Source organism: Guillardia theta (genome assembly GCF_000315625.1).
Source record: "Guillardia theta CCMP2712 unplaced genomic scaffold GUITHscaffold_81, whole genome shotgun sequence".
Lineage (NCBI taxonomy): Eukaryota > Cryptophyceae > Pyrenomonadales > Geminigeraceae > Guillardia > Guillardia theta.
The window spans coordinates 301,877-312,651 of NW_005434593.1; the positions used below are offsets into that span (position 1 = coordinate 301,877).

General features: G+C 60.9%; 1 protein-coding gene across 1 annotated transcript; it reads right to left on the bottom strand.

The window, feature by feature from the left end:
- Positions 1-172: 172 nt before the first annotated feature.
- Positions 173-10,029, bottom strand: GUITHDRAFT_89280 (hypothetical protein; the record flags this gene model as incomplete). Its single annotated transcript, XM_005825735.1, has 5 exons — positions 173-2,685; positions 3,062-3,346; positions 3,586-4,902; positions 5,140-8,529; positions 8,647-10,029. The coding sequence occupies 5 exons, from the start codon at positions 10,027-10,029 to the stop codon at positions 244-246; spliced, it is 8,817 nt and encodes a 2,938-aa protein (XP_005825792.1). The 3' UTR covers positions 173-243.
- Between the last annotated feature and the right edge of the window lie 746 nt (positions 10,030-10,775).

Here is a 10,775-nt window from a genome sequence, read left to right on the forward strand (position 1 = left end):
ATGATGGGATCAGGAAAGTCTGAGAAACAGGAGGAGGAGGAGGAGGAGAAGAGCTGGAGGAGGAGGAGGAGGAGGAGGAGGAGAAGGAGGAGGAGGAGGAGGAAGAGTGATTGTATCGGTAGCAGCAGGACGGGATCGCAGAGGGGGGAGGAGGAAGGAGGAGATCGACACTGGGAGATTACATGAAACTTTACATGGCAAAACAATAAGACATGAAGACAAAACCCCCAACAGCCCCCTCCCCTAGTTCTCAGCCATGATGTTGCGGATAGCAGCAGCAGCATGTTCCTGCACCTCTGCGTCTGCGTTGTTGAGAAGCCCCACCAGCGACGCTATGGCGCCATCCTCTACCAGCCGGACCTTCACCTCGGGGTGGAACGAGAGGTTGCGGATGATGGCGACGGCGTTCTGGAGCACGACCTTCTCCCGGGACCTGAGCAGCTGGACGGCAGGTGGGAGGCAGCCGGACTCGAACGCCCGCATCTTGATCTCGGCGTTGTAGGCGGTCAGGTTGCGGAGGAGAGCGGACGAGTGCTCCGAGATGACAAGACTCGGGGAGAGCACCAGCTTGGCCAGAGCTGGGAGGGCCCCGGCCTGCACGATCCTGGCGTCATGGTCGGAGAAGGAGGAGAGGTTGGCAAGAGCTCCTGACGCTGCGTCCTGTACCAGCGGGTCCTCAGAGGTCAGCAGGGGCACCAGGCCCTGTATGGCCCCCGCCTGAACGATCGCTGCCTCGTTGCCGCTGAGCATGGAGAGGTTCTGCAGCGCCACCGCAGCTTCCACGACCACTCTTTCCTCCTCGCACGACAGGAGCTCCACGAGAGGAGGAAGCCCTCCGTCCTTGACGATCTGTGCTCGGTTCTCGTCCGCCGAGCTCAGGTTGCGGAGCGCGACGGTGCAGTGCTCGCGCACGACTAGGTCGGGGGAGTGGAGCAGCTGGACCAGAGCGGAGAGGCCTCCCTTCTGCACGATCTTGACCTTGATCTCTGGGTTGCAAGAAAGGTTCCGCAGGCAGATCGCCGCGTGCTCTTGCGTCCTGATCGACTGGTCCTTCAGGAGCGAGACGAGGAGAGGAAGGGCCCCGGCAGCTACGATGCTCGAGTCGTTGGCCGTGTCCATGGTCAGGTTCGCCAGCGCCGCTACCACATGCTCTCTCGTCATGGCCTCGTTCACGCTCATCAGCTGGATAAGCGGCGCCAGCCCTCCCTCTTCGATGAACTTCACTTTGATGACGTCATCAGCACTCAGGTTCCGAATGGTGGCAGCCGCCTGCTCCTGGAGGTTCTTGAGAGGGGAGCGGAGGAGGACGACGAGCGGCGAAAGCCCTCCCTCCCTCACCACGTCCTGCCTTCCTCCAGGGTTAGCCGAGATGTTCCTCAGGGTAACTAGCGCTTCCTCCTGGACGATGGGGTCGGGGGATCGCATCAGAGCGATCAGGGGCAGGAGGCCTCCTGCCTGGATGACGCGCGTACAGTTGTCAGCGTGCACGGAGAGGTTGCGGAGGATGCCGCAGGAGTGCTGCTGGATCAGCTTGTCGGGGGACTTGAGGAGCGAGACGAGGAGGGGTATCCCTCCCTCCTGCACGATCTTGAACTTGTTCTCGTCGTGCACCGAGAGGTTTCGCAGAGTGATCGTCCCCTGCCGCTGGAAGCTCTCGCTGTTGTAGCGGAGCAGCGCGAGGAGGGGAGGAATTCCTCCCTCCTCCATGATCTTGATCTCGTTCGCCGGCTCCACCGAGAGGTTCCTGATCGCAACCGCCGCCTGCTCCTGCACCCGCTCGTTGGGGGAGCGGAGCAGGCCTATCAGCAGCGGCATCCCCCCCTCCTCCACGATCTTCTCCGCGTTGTCTGCGTTTACACTCAAGTTCGCCAGCGTCCCTGCCGCATGTTCCTGCACGTCCTCGTTGAACGACCACAGGAGGGCGATCAGCGGCGGCAAGCATCCTTCCTCCACCATCCTGTACCGGTTGTCCACGTTCTTGGACAGGTTCTGCAGCACCATGGCGACCTGCGCCTGAATCTCCTCATGCGGGGAGCTGAGCAGGGCGATCAGCGGGGGAATACCTCCCAGCGCTGCCATCCTTTGCTTGTTGACGTTGGACACGCTCAGGTTCCTCAGGCAGCCCGCCACCTGCTCCTGGACCCTCTGCTCGGGGGAGGAGAGCAGGCGGATCAAGGGCTCTAGAGCTCCCTCCTGCACTATCATCTGATCGTTCTCTGTGTTGACGGAGATGTTGCGCAAGACGGCAGCGGCATGTTCTTGCAGATCGCGATCGTCGATGGAAAGGAGGGCGATCAGGGGAGGAAGCCCTCCTTCCATCACCACCTTGAGCTCGTTGGGCCCGTTCCCTGTGATGTTGCGCAGCGCTAGGCACGCGTTCTCCTGGATCTTCTTGGAGGGGGAGCGAAGCAGCTGGACGAGGGGAGGTATCCCTCCCTCCTCTATCACCCTCGCTGAGTTCTCAGCGTTGACGGCCAGGTTGCGGATCGCAGCGCACGCCTGCTCCTGTACCGCCTGCTGGTTGGTTCGGATGAGGCCGATGAGCGGCGCTAGCCCTCCCTCCAGCACGATCCTCCTCTTGTTCTCTGCGTTGGCGCTCAGGTTGCGGATGGCGCCAGCCGCGTGCTCCTGGACGCTCTCGTTGGTGGAGCGGAGAAGGGCGACGAGGGGAGCCAGGATCCCGCGCTCGACCATGAGGGAGTCATGTGCTGACTTGGTGGAGATGTTGCGGATGGCGACAACGCTGGAGAGAAGAGTGAGAGAGGAGAGGAGAGGAGAGGAGAGGAGAGGAGAGGAGAGGAGAGGAGAGAAGGGAAGGGGAGTGAGGAGCGGAATGGCAGGACAATCGATAGCGGGGCAGGTGTATGAGGAGAGGGGAGGGAGGAAAATAAAGGAGGAGGAAAAGGGGAGGGAGGAAGAAGAGGAGGAGGGAGAAGCGAGGAGGAGAGGGAAGGGAGATAGATAAGGGAAAAGGAGGAGCCATGACGATGGAGGGAGGTAGAGGAAGAAGGTAAACCAGGAGGAAGGAAGGAGGGGAACAAAAAGGGAGGGAAAGGAGGACTGAGGGAGGGAGGGAGGGAAGGAGGAACAGAGGGAGAGAACAAAGGATAGAAGCAGCAGGGAGGGTGTCAGGTAAGAAGGGGAGGGAGTGGAGCAGAGTGTTCCTCCTTACCTCAAGCTCGAACGCCTCGTTCGCCGAGATGTTCCGCAGCGCCACGAGCGCCTGCTCCTGCACCAGAGGCTCGTCTGAGGTGCAGAGGGCGACGAGGGGCCCGACGACTGCAGCCTCAACAAGGGAGCCATGGTTGTTGGAGTTGACGGAGAGGTTGCGGATGCAGCCAGCCGCCTGCTGCTGGATGGCCTTGTAGGGGGACCGGAGGCTCTCGCAGATGGGGGGGAGGCGCGAGCATCGATGATTTTGGCCTCGTTGTCTGCGTTGGCCGCCAGGTTGCGCAGGCAGACGAGCACGTGCTCCTTGATCTTGTCGCTTTCCGAAGTGAGGAGGTCGACGAGAGGAGGAAGTCCTCCCTCCTTCACGATCCTGACCTTGCTCTGCACGTTGACGGACAGGTTGCGGAGGATGACAGCTGCCTGCTCCTGGATCCTCGGCTCGAGGGAGCGGATCAGCGCAATCAGCGGCGGCATACCTCCTTCCCGCACGAACTTGACCTTGTTCTCAGGGTGCAGAGTGATGTTCCTCAAGATCGCCATGACGCAATCGCGCAGGAAGTCGTCGGTGGTGGTCATGGTAGCAATGAGGACGGGGAGCGCTCCTTCTTGGACAATCGCCAGCTCGTTCTCAGGGTTCACCGACAGGTTCTGCAGCGCGCTGGCAGCATGGATGCGGACTTTGTCGTTCTGGGAGCGGAGGAGCGCGATGAGAGGCGGGAGCCCTCCCTCCCTCGCGATCTTCACTTGGTTGGTGCTGTCCATGGACAGGTTCTGCATCAGCACTGCTGCGTGCTCCTGAGCTTGCTCGTTGGTGGAGGAGCGGAGCAGCGCGATGAAGTAGGGCAGTCCTCCCTCCCGCACCATGTCTGCCTTGTTCTGCGCGTTGATGGAGAGGTGGCGGAGGACGATGGCGGCATGCTCGTAGATGATCTCGTGTGGGGAGCGGAGCAGCGCAAAGAGAGGAACGAGGGCGCTTTCCCGCACTATCGCCTCCTCGTTCTCCGGGTCGGTGGAGAGGTTACGAAGGGTGATCACGGCGCTCTCCTGGACCTTGAGATTGACCGAGCGCAGGAGGCCGACGATAGGGATGAGTCCTCCCTCCTTGACGATCCTGACCTTGTTCTGCGGGTTGATGCTCAGGTTGCGGATCGCGACGATCGCCTGCTCCTGGACGGAGGGGTTGGGGGAGCGGAGGAGGTGGACGAGAGGAGGGACTACCCCGTCCCTGACCAGCTTCACGTCCAGGGAGGGGTTGGCGGAGAGGTTGCGGATGGTAGTCACGGCCTGCTCTGCCACGTCATCCTCCGGGTTCGACATAAGGGCGATGAGGGGAGGGAGGGCCCCGTCGCGCACGATCTGGATCTGGTAGGCGTCGATGACCGTCAGGTTGCGCAGGACGCCAGCGACGTGCGGGAGGACAAGCTCGTGCTTGGAGCTCAGCAGGTCCACGCACGCCGCGAGTCCTCCCTCCTTGGCGATCTTGTCCTTGTTGTTGGCGGGGACGGAGAGGTTGCGGAGGAGGACGGAGGCGTGCTCTAGCGTCCCGGCGTCGGTGGACTTGAGGAGGAGGATGACAGCAGAGAGTCCTCCCTCGTCCACGATGTCCTCCCTCGCCTCCTCGTTGACCGAGATGTTTCTCAGGGCCCCGCAGGCCTGGCGAGCGATGAGGACGTTGCGGGAGCGGAGGAGCTTGATCAGAGGGGGAAGAGCACCCTCTTGAACGATCTTCAGCTCGTTCTCAGGATGCGTCGACAGATTCCACACCGTCCCTGTAGCATGCTCCTGTATCGCCTCTCTGTCGAAGCGGAGGAGCGTCAGGACAGGCAGGAGGCCGCCCTCCGCCACGAGCTTCAGCTTGTTCTCGTCCACGAGCGTGATGTTCCTGAGCGCCCCGATCGCCTGCTCCACCGTCGACTCGTTTCGGGAGCTGAGCAGGGAGATCAGAGGGACGAGCCCACCGTCCCGCACGATGTTGTGCTGATTGACGATGCTCCCTGCCGACAGGTTATGGATAGAGAAGGCCGCGAGCTCCTGGATCTTGTCAACGTTGGACTTGAGGAGGAGGATGAGTGGGGGTATCCCTCCCTCCTTGGAGATCCTGTTCTTGTTCTCGGGTATCACTGACAGGTTCCGGAGGGCCCCGACCGCCTGCTCCTGCACGGTCTTGATCTCGTGGCGGAGGAGGTAGATGAGGGGAGGAAGGGCTCCCTCTGCCACCACCTTCGCCTCGCACTCATCGTGGACGGAGAGGTTGCGGATGGCAACGGCAGCATGCTCCTGGATCTTGGGGTCATGGTGGCGCAGCATGCCGATCAGTGGAGGAAGAGCGTCGTTCTCCATGATGGTGATGACGTTGTCGAGCGCCATGGACAGGTTCCGGATGCAGACCACCGTGTGCTCTTGGATGATCTGGAGCGGGGAGCGCATAAGGCCAACCAGCGGCTCCATCACTCCGTCCTGCACCATCTGCAGTTTGCAGCGAGGGTGCATGGAGAGGTTGCGGAGGGCAACGGCGGCATGCTCCTGGATTCTCTCGTTGAGAGAGCGGAGGAGCTCGATCAGAGGAGGAAGTACCCCCTCCTCCATCATCGGGATCTCGTTGGCCTCGTTCATGGACAGGTTCCGGATGATCCCGACGCACTGCTCCTGCACCTTCTTGTTTGGGCTGCGCAGACAGTCCTTAAGGGGAGCTATACCTCCCTCGGACACGATCTTCCCCTGGTTCCTCTCGTTCGTGCTCAGGCTCCACAGGGCCGACGCCGCCTGCTCCTGGGTGCTCTCGCTGGTGGAGCGGAGGAGGGCGATAAGCAGCGCAATCCCTCCCTCCCCAGCGACGGAGTCCTCGTTCTCCCCGGAGAGGTTGCGGATCGCTCCTGCCGCTGCTTCCTGGATCTTGTCGACGGGGGAGCGGAGGAGGGAGGTCAGGCGAGGAAGGGCTCCCTCTGCAACGATCCTCGCTCTGTTCTCCGGGCTGGCGGAGAGGTTGCGCATACACATGACGGCCTGCTCGACGACCAGCTCGTCGGGAGAGCGGAGGAGAGCGATAAGAGGAGGAAGGGCCCCGTCGTTGACGATCCTTATCTTGTTCATGGGGTTCGAGGACAAGTTGGCCAGCGCACCCGCTGCATGCTCCTGCAAGTCCTCGTTGGGGACGCGGAGGAGGTTGATGATAGGAGCAAGAGCTCCTTCTGCCACGATGTCGACCTCGTTCTGCTCGTTGACGGACAGGTTGCGGATGGCGACGACGGCATGCTCCTGGAGCCGCTCGTTCTGAGTGAGCATGAGGTCGACCAGGGGAGGAAGCCCTCCCTCCTGCACGATCATGACTTCGTTCTCCGCGTTGAGCGACAAGTTGCGAAGGGTGACGACCGCGTGCTCCTGGATGCGCTCGTAGGGGGAGCGGAGGAGGGAGATGAGAGGGGGGAGGGCCCCCTCCCCGACGATCATGACCTTGTTGTCGCTGTTGACTGACAGGTTGCGCAGCGTGACGACGGCATGCTCCTGGATGTTAGGATCGGGGTAGCCAAGGAGGTAGATGAGCGGAGGAAGCCCTCCCTCCCTGACGACCTTGATGTCGTTCTCGTCGTTCATGGACAGGTTCCTGATACATCCCGCCGCCTGCTCCACGACGTTCTCGTTGGGGGAGCGGAGGAGGGAGACTAGGAGCTGAAGCCCATCCTCCTGTACGATCTTGATCTGGTTCTCCTCCGACACACTGAGCGACCAGAGTGTCCCCGCCGCCTGCTCGACGACCCGCATGTTGGTGGAGCGGAGGATGCCGATGAGGGGAGGAAGGCCTCCCAGCCTGACGATCTTGATCTTGTTCTCGTCCGTGGTTGAGATGTTGCGGATGGCGAGCACGGCAAGTTCCTGTATCTTCTCGTTGGCGTGGCGGAGGAGCGTGATCAGGGAGGGAAGTCCTCCTTCCTGCACGATCCTAGGGCGGTTGTCGGCGTTGACTGACAGCGACCAGATGGTCCCACACGCCTGCTCCTGGATGTTCTCGTCCTGGGAGCGGAGGAGCGCGATGAGGGGCGGGAGGGCTCCTTCGTCGACGATGTAGACCTTGTTGTCCGCGTTCACCGAAAGGTTACGCAGCGCGACTACCCCCTGGGCCTGGACCTTCTTGTTTCTTGATCGGAGCAGCTCGATGAGAGCTGGGAGTCCTCCCACCTGAACGATCCTGATCTTGTTGTTGGCGTTCACCGAGAGGTTCTGCAGGCAGACCGCCACGTGCTCCTGGACCTCGTCGATGGGGCAGGAGAGGAGCTCGACGAGGAGGGGAAGGGCACCAGCCCTTTCGATCTCCTCCTTGTTCTGCGCGTTCATGGACAGGTGCCGTAGGGCCTCGGACGCGTAGATTAGCGTCTGCTCGTTGGGGGACTTGAGGAGGGAGATTATGGACCCAAGCGCTCCCTCCTGCTGGATCTTGACCTTGTTCTCAGCGTTCATGGCCAGCTGACAGATCGCACCCATCGACTGTTCCTGCACGAGGTCGTTGGAGGAGGACAGGAGGCCGATCAGGGGCGCGATGCCTCCCCGCTGCGCTATCCTCACTTTGTTCTCAGGGTTGGTCGCCAAGTTCATGATGGCAGCAGTGGCGAGCTCGAGCAGGCGGAGGTTGAAGCAGCTTAGGAGCGCAATCAGCGGAGGGAGCCCGCCCTCTCGCACGATCTTGACCTTGTTCTCAGCGTTCTCGGACAGGTTGTGGACGACGACGGCCGAGTGCTCCTGCAGCTCCTCGTCGGGGCTGGAGAGTAGGGCGATGAGGGGCGGTAGACCTCCCTCCCTCACCACCGCCACCTCGTTCTCGTCGTTGACCGCGATGTTCTGCAGAGTTTGACACGCCTGGACTTGAACTCTCTTGTCCCTCGAGCGGAGGAGAGCGATAAGATGAGGCAGGGCCCCTTCGATCACGATCTTGACCTTGTTGTCATTGTTGACCGACAGGTTCCTCAGAGCTCCGGCCGCGTGCTCTTGGATCCGCTCGACCGGGCTCTGGAGCAGCTTGATGAGGGGAGGAAGCGCTCCCTCCTGCACGATCTTGATCTCGTTCTCGTCGTTGACGGACAAGTTGCGTATGCAAACTACCGCCTGCTCCTGCACCGCCGCGTTCTGGCTGTGGAGGAGGGCGACGAGAGGCGGGAGGCCGAGGTTCTGAACGATAAGGTTCTGGTTCTCGGCATTGACCGACAAACTTCGCAGCGCACCAGCCGCATGCTCTTGTGCCCGCTCGTTCATCGAGTGTAGCAGGGCGATGAGGGGGACCAGCCCTCCCTCCTCTACGATCAGCACCTTGTTCTCCGCGTTGACCGCCAGGTTCCTCAGCGTCCATCCCGCCAGCTCCCTGATGCTCTCCTCCCTCGACCGCAGCAGCGCTATGATGTGAGGCAGTCCTCCCTCCTGCACAACCCTGACCTTGTTGTCAGGGTTGACGGAGAGGTCGCGGATACATCCCAGCGCCTGCTCCTGAACCCGACGCTCGGAGGAGCGGAGGAGTGTAATGCAAGGGTGTAGAGCCCCTGCCTGCACGATCTTGACACGGTTCTCGGCGTTCATCGAGAGGTTCCACAAGGCCCCAGCCGCTTGCTCGTCCACATCGTCGTTGCTGAAGCAGAGGAGCGAAACCAGCGGCTGGATCGCACCCTCCTGTGCTATCCTCACCTTGTTCTCTACGTTCATGGCCAAGTTGCGTACGGCTCCTGCCGCCTGCGCCTGGATCTTGTGGTCCGAAGAGCGGAGGAGCGCGATGATAGGAGCAAGACCTCCGTCCTGCACGATGTTGACCTGGTTGTCGCTGTTCTCCGCGCAGAACCTCAGGGCAGCGCACGCCTGCTCCTGCATCTTGGGGTCGAAGCTCCGGAGGAGGGCGATCAGGGGAGGGAGTCCTCCCTCCTGGGAGATCTTGACCTGGTTCGTGGAGTTGGTGGAGAGGTTGCGGATGGCGATGACGGCGCTGGCCTGGATCTTGCTGTCGCCAGAGCGGAGGAGGGCGATAAGGGGAGGGAGTCCTCCCTCCTGCACTATCCTGACCTCGTTCTCGCTGTTCATCGAGCAATTTCTCAGCGTAATGGCCGAGGCTTCCTGCAACTTGGCATTCGCCGAGTGTAGGAGGCCGATCAGAGCCGGTAGAGCTCCACGCTGAACGATCTTGACCTGGTTGTCTGTGTTTGAGGACAAGTTCCTGAGTGTGATACATGACTCCTCCTGGACCCTCTTGTTAGTCGATCGCAGCAGGTTGATCAGCGGCGTCAGCCCTCCCTCCTCCACCACCAGCGCCTTGTTCTCTGCGTTGGCAGAGGAGAGGGTGTTGATAATAGCCGTCGCCTGCTCCTGGATCTTATCGTCCCTGCTGCGCAGCAGCGACACCAGAGGGCCGATCACTCCCTCCTCCACCATCCTCTCGCAGTTGGACTGGATCACCGACAGGTTCCGCAAGCACATGGCCGCCTGCTCCACCACCTTCTTATCCTGAGAGGTGAGCAGGTCGATGAGGGGGATCAGAACTCCGGCGTCCACCATCTTCAGCCCGATCGCCTCGTTCACCGCCAAGTTTCTCAGCGCCGAGGCCCCGAGCTCCTGCGTCTTGGGGTCGTCGGACTCGAGGAGGTTGATGAGGGAGGGTAGCGCATTCTCCTGTAAGATCTTCTCCTTGTTGAGAGGGTTGACGGCAAGGTTCCTGATACACCCACATGCTTGCTTCGCTACCTCCGGGTTGGGGGAGTTCAGCAGCCCTATGAGCGGAGAGAGCCCTCCCTCCTGCACGATGCTGAGCTTGTTCTCTGCAAGCACCGAGAGCGAGTACAAACACCCAGCAGCCTGCCAGCAGTTGTCAACTCCGATGTCGCTGCCAGTCATGCACGCACCTGCTCCTGGCTCCCTTCGTCGGCACTTCGCAGCATGCGAATGAGGAGGGGGAGGCCGCCCCTCTCCACGATCTTGATCTTGTTCTCGGTGGTCACCGAGAGAGACCATAGTGCTGCTGCTGCTCCTTGCTGGACCGTCTCCTCTGCCGATCGCAGCAGCTCCACCACGGGAGCGATGCCCTGGTCTTGCCCTACCTTGATGAGATGCTCCGCTGTGCCAACGGCTCAGGGGAGGGAGAGCAGGAGGGTCGAGAGCTTACCGGACGCATTCTTGGAAGCTCTTCCAGCCATCTTGAAGCTTCCTTACTTGGCAATCACAAGTCCTTCTTATCAGAGTCTAACTGTGTTGCACTCAAGTCTCGCCGACAGCATGGACAAAGTCATCTGAAGGAACGCTCAGCGTTTAGCTTGTGAGAAACGTTAGCATTCATGAAACCATGGAATGACTATCTTTGAATCGATTCCTCTCCTCACTTTTTCCTTCCGCTCCTGTTCTTCTTCCTGTTCTCCTCCACTCCTGCTTCTCTTGTACTCCTCCTCCTCCTCCAACACCGCAAATGCGTAATTATTTGGTCTCAGGGGGCAAAGCAGCGATAATGTTTGGCGTGTTGCCACTGGTCTCTTCATCTCCTATTGAGATCCCTTTTATCGTAGTCTTGCGATTCTTGCTTCTTACCCTTGATGTCTGGCCTTCCGACGGAGGGGAGACGCTACTTCCTTGGGGATATGGGAGATGTG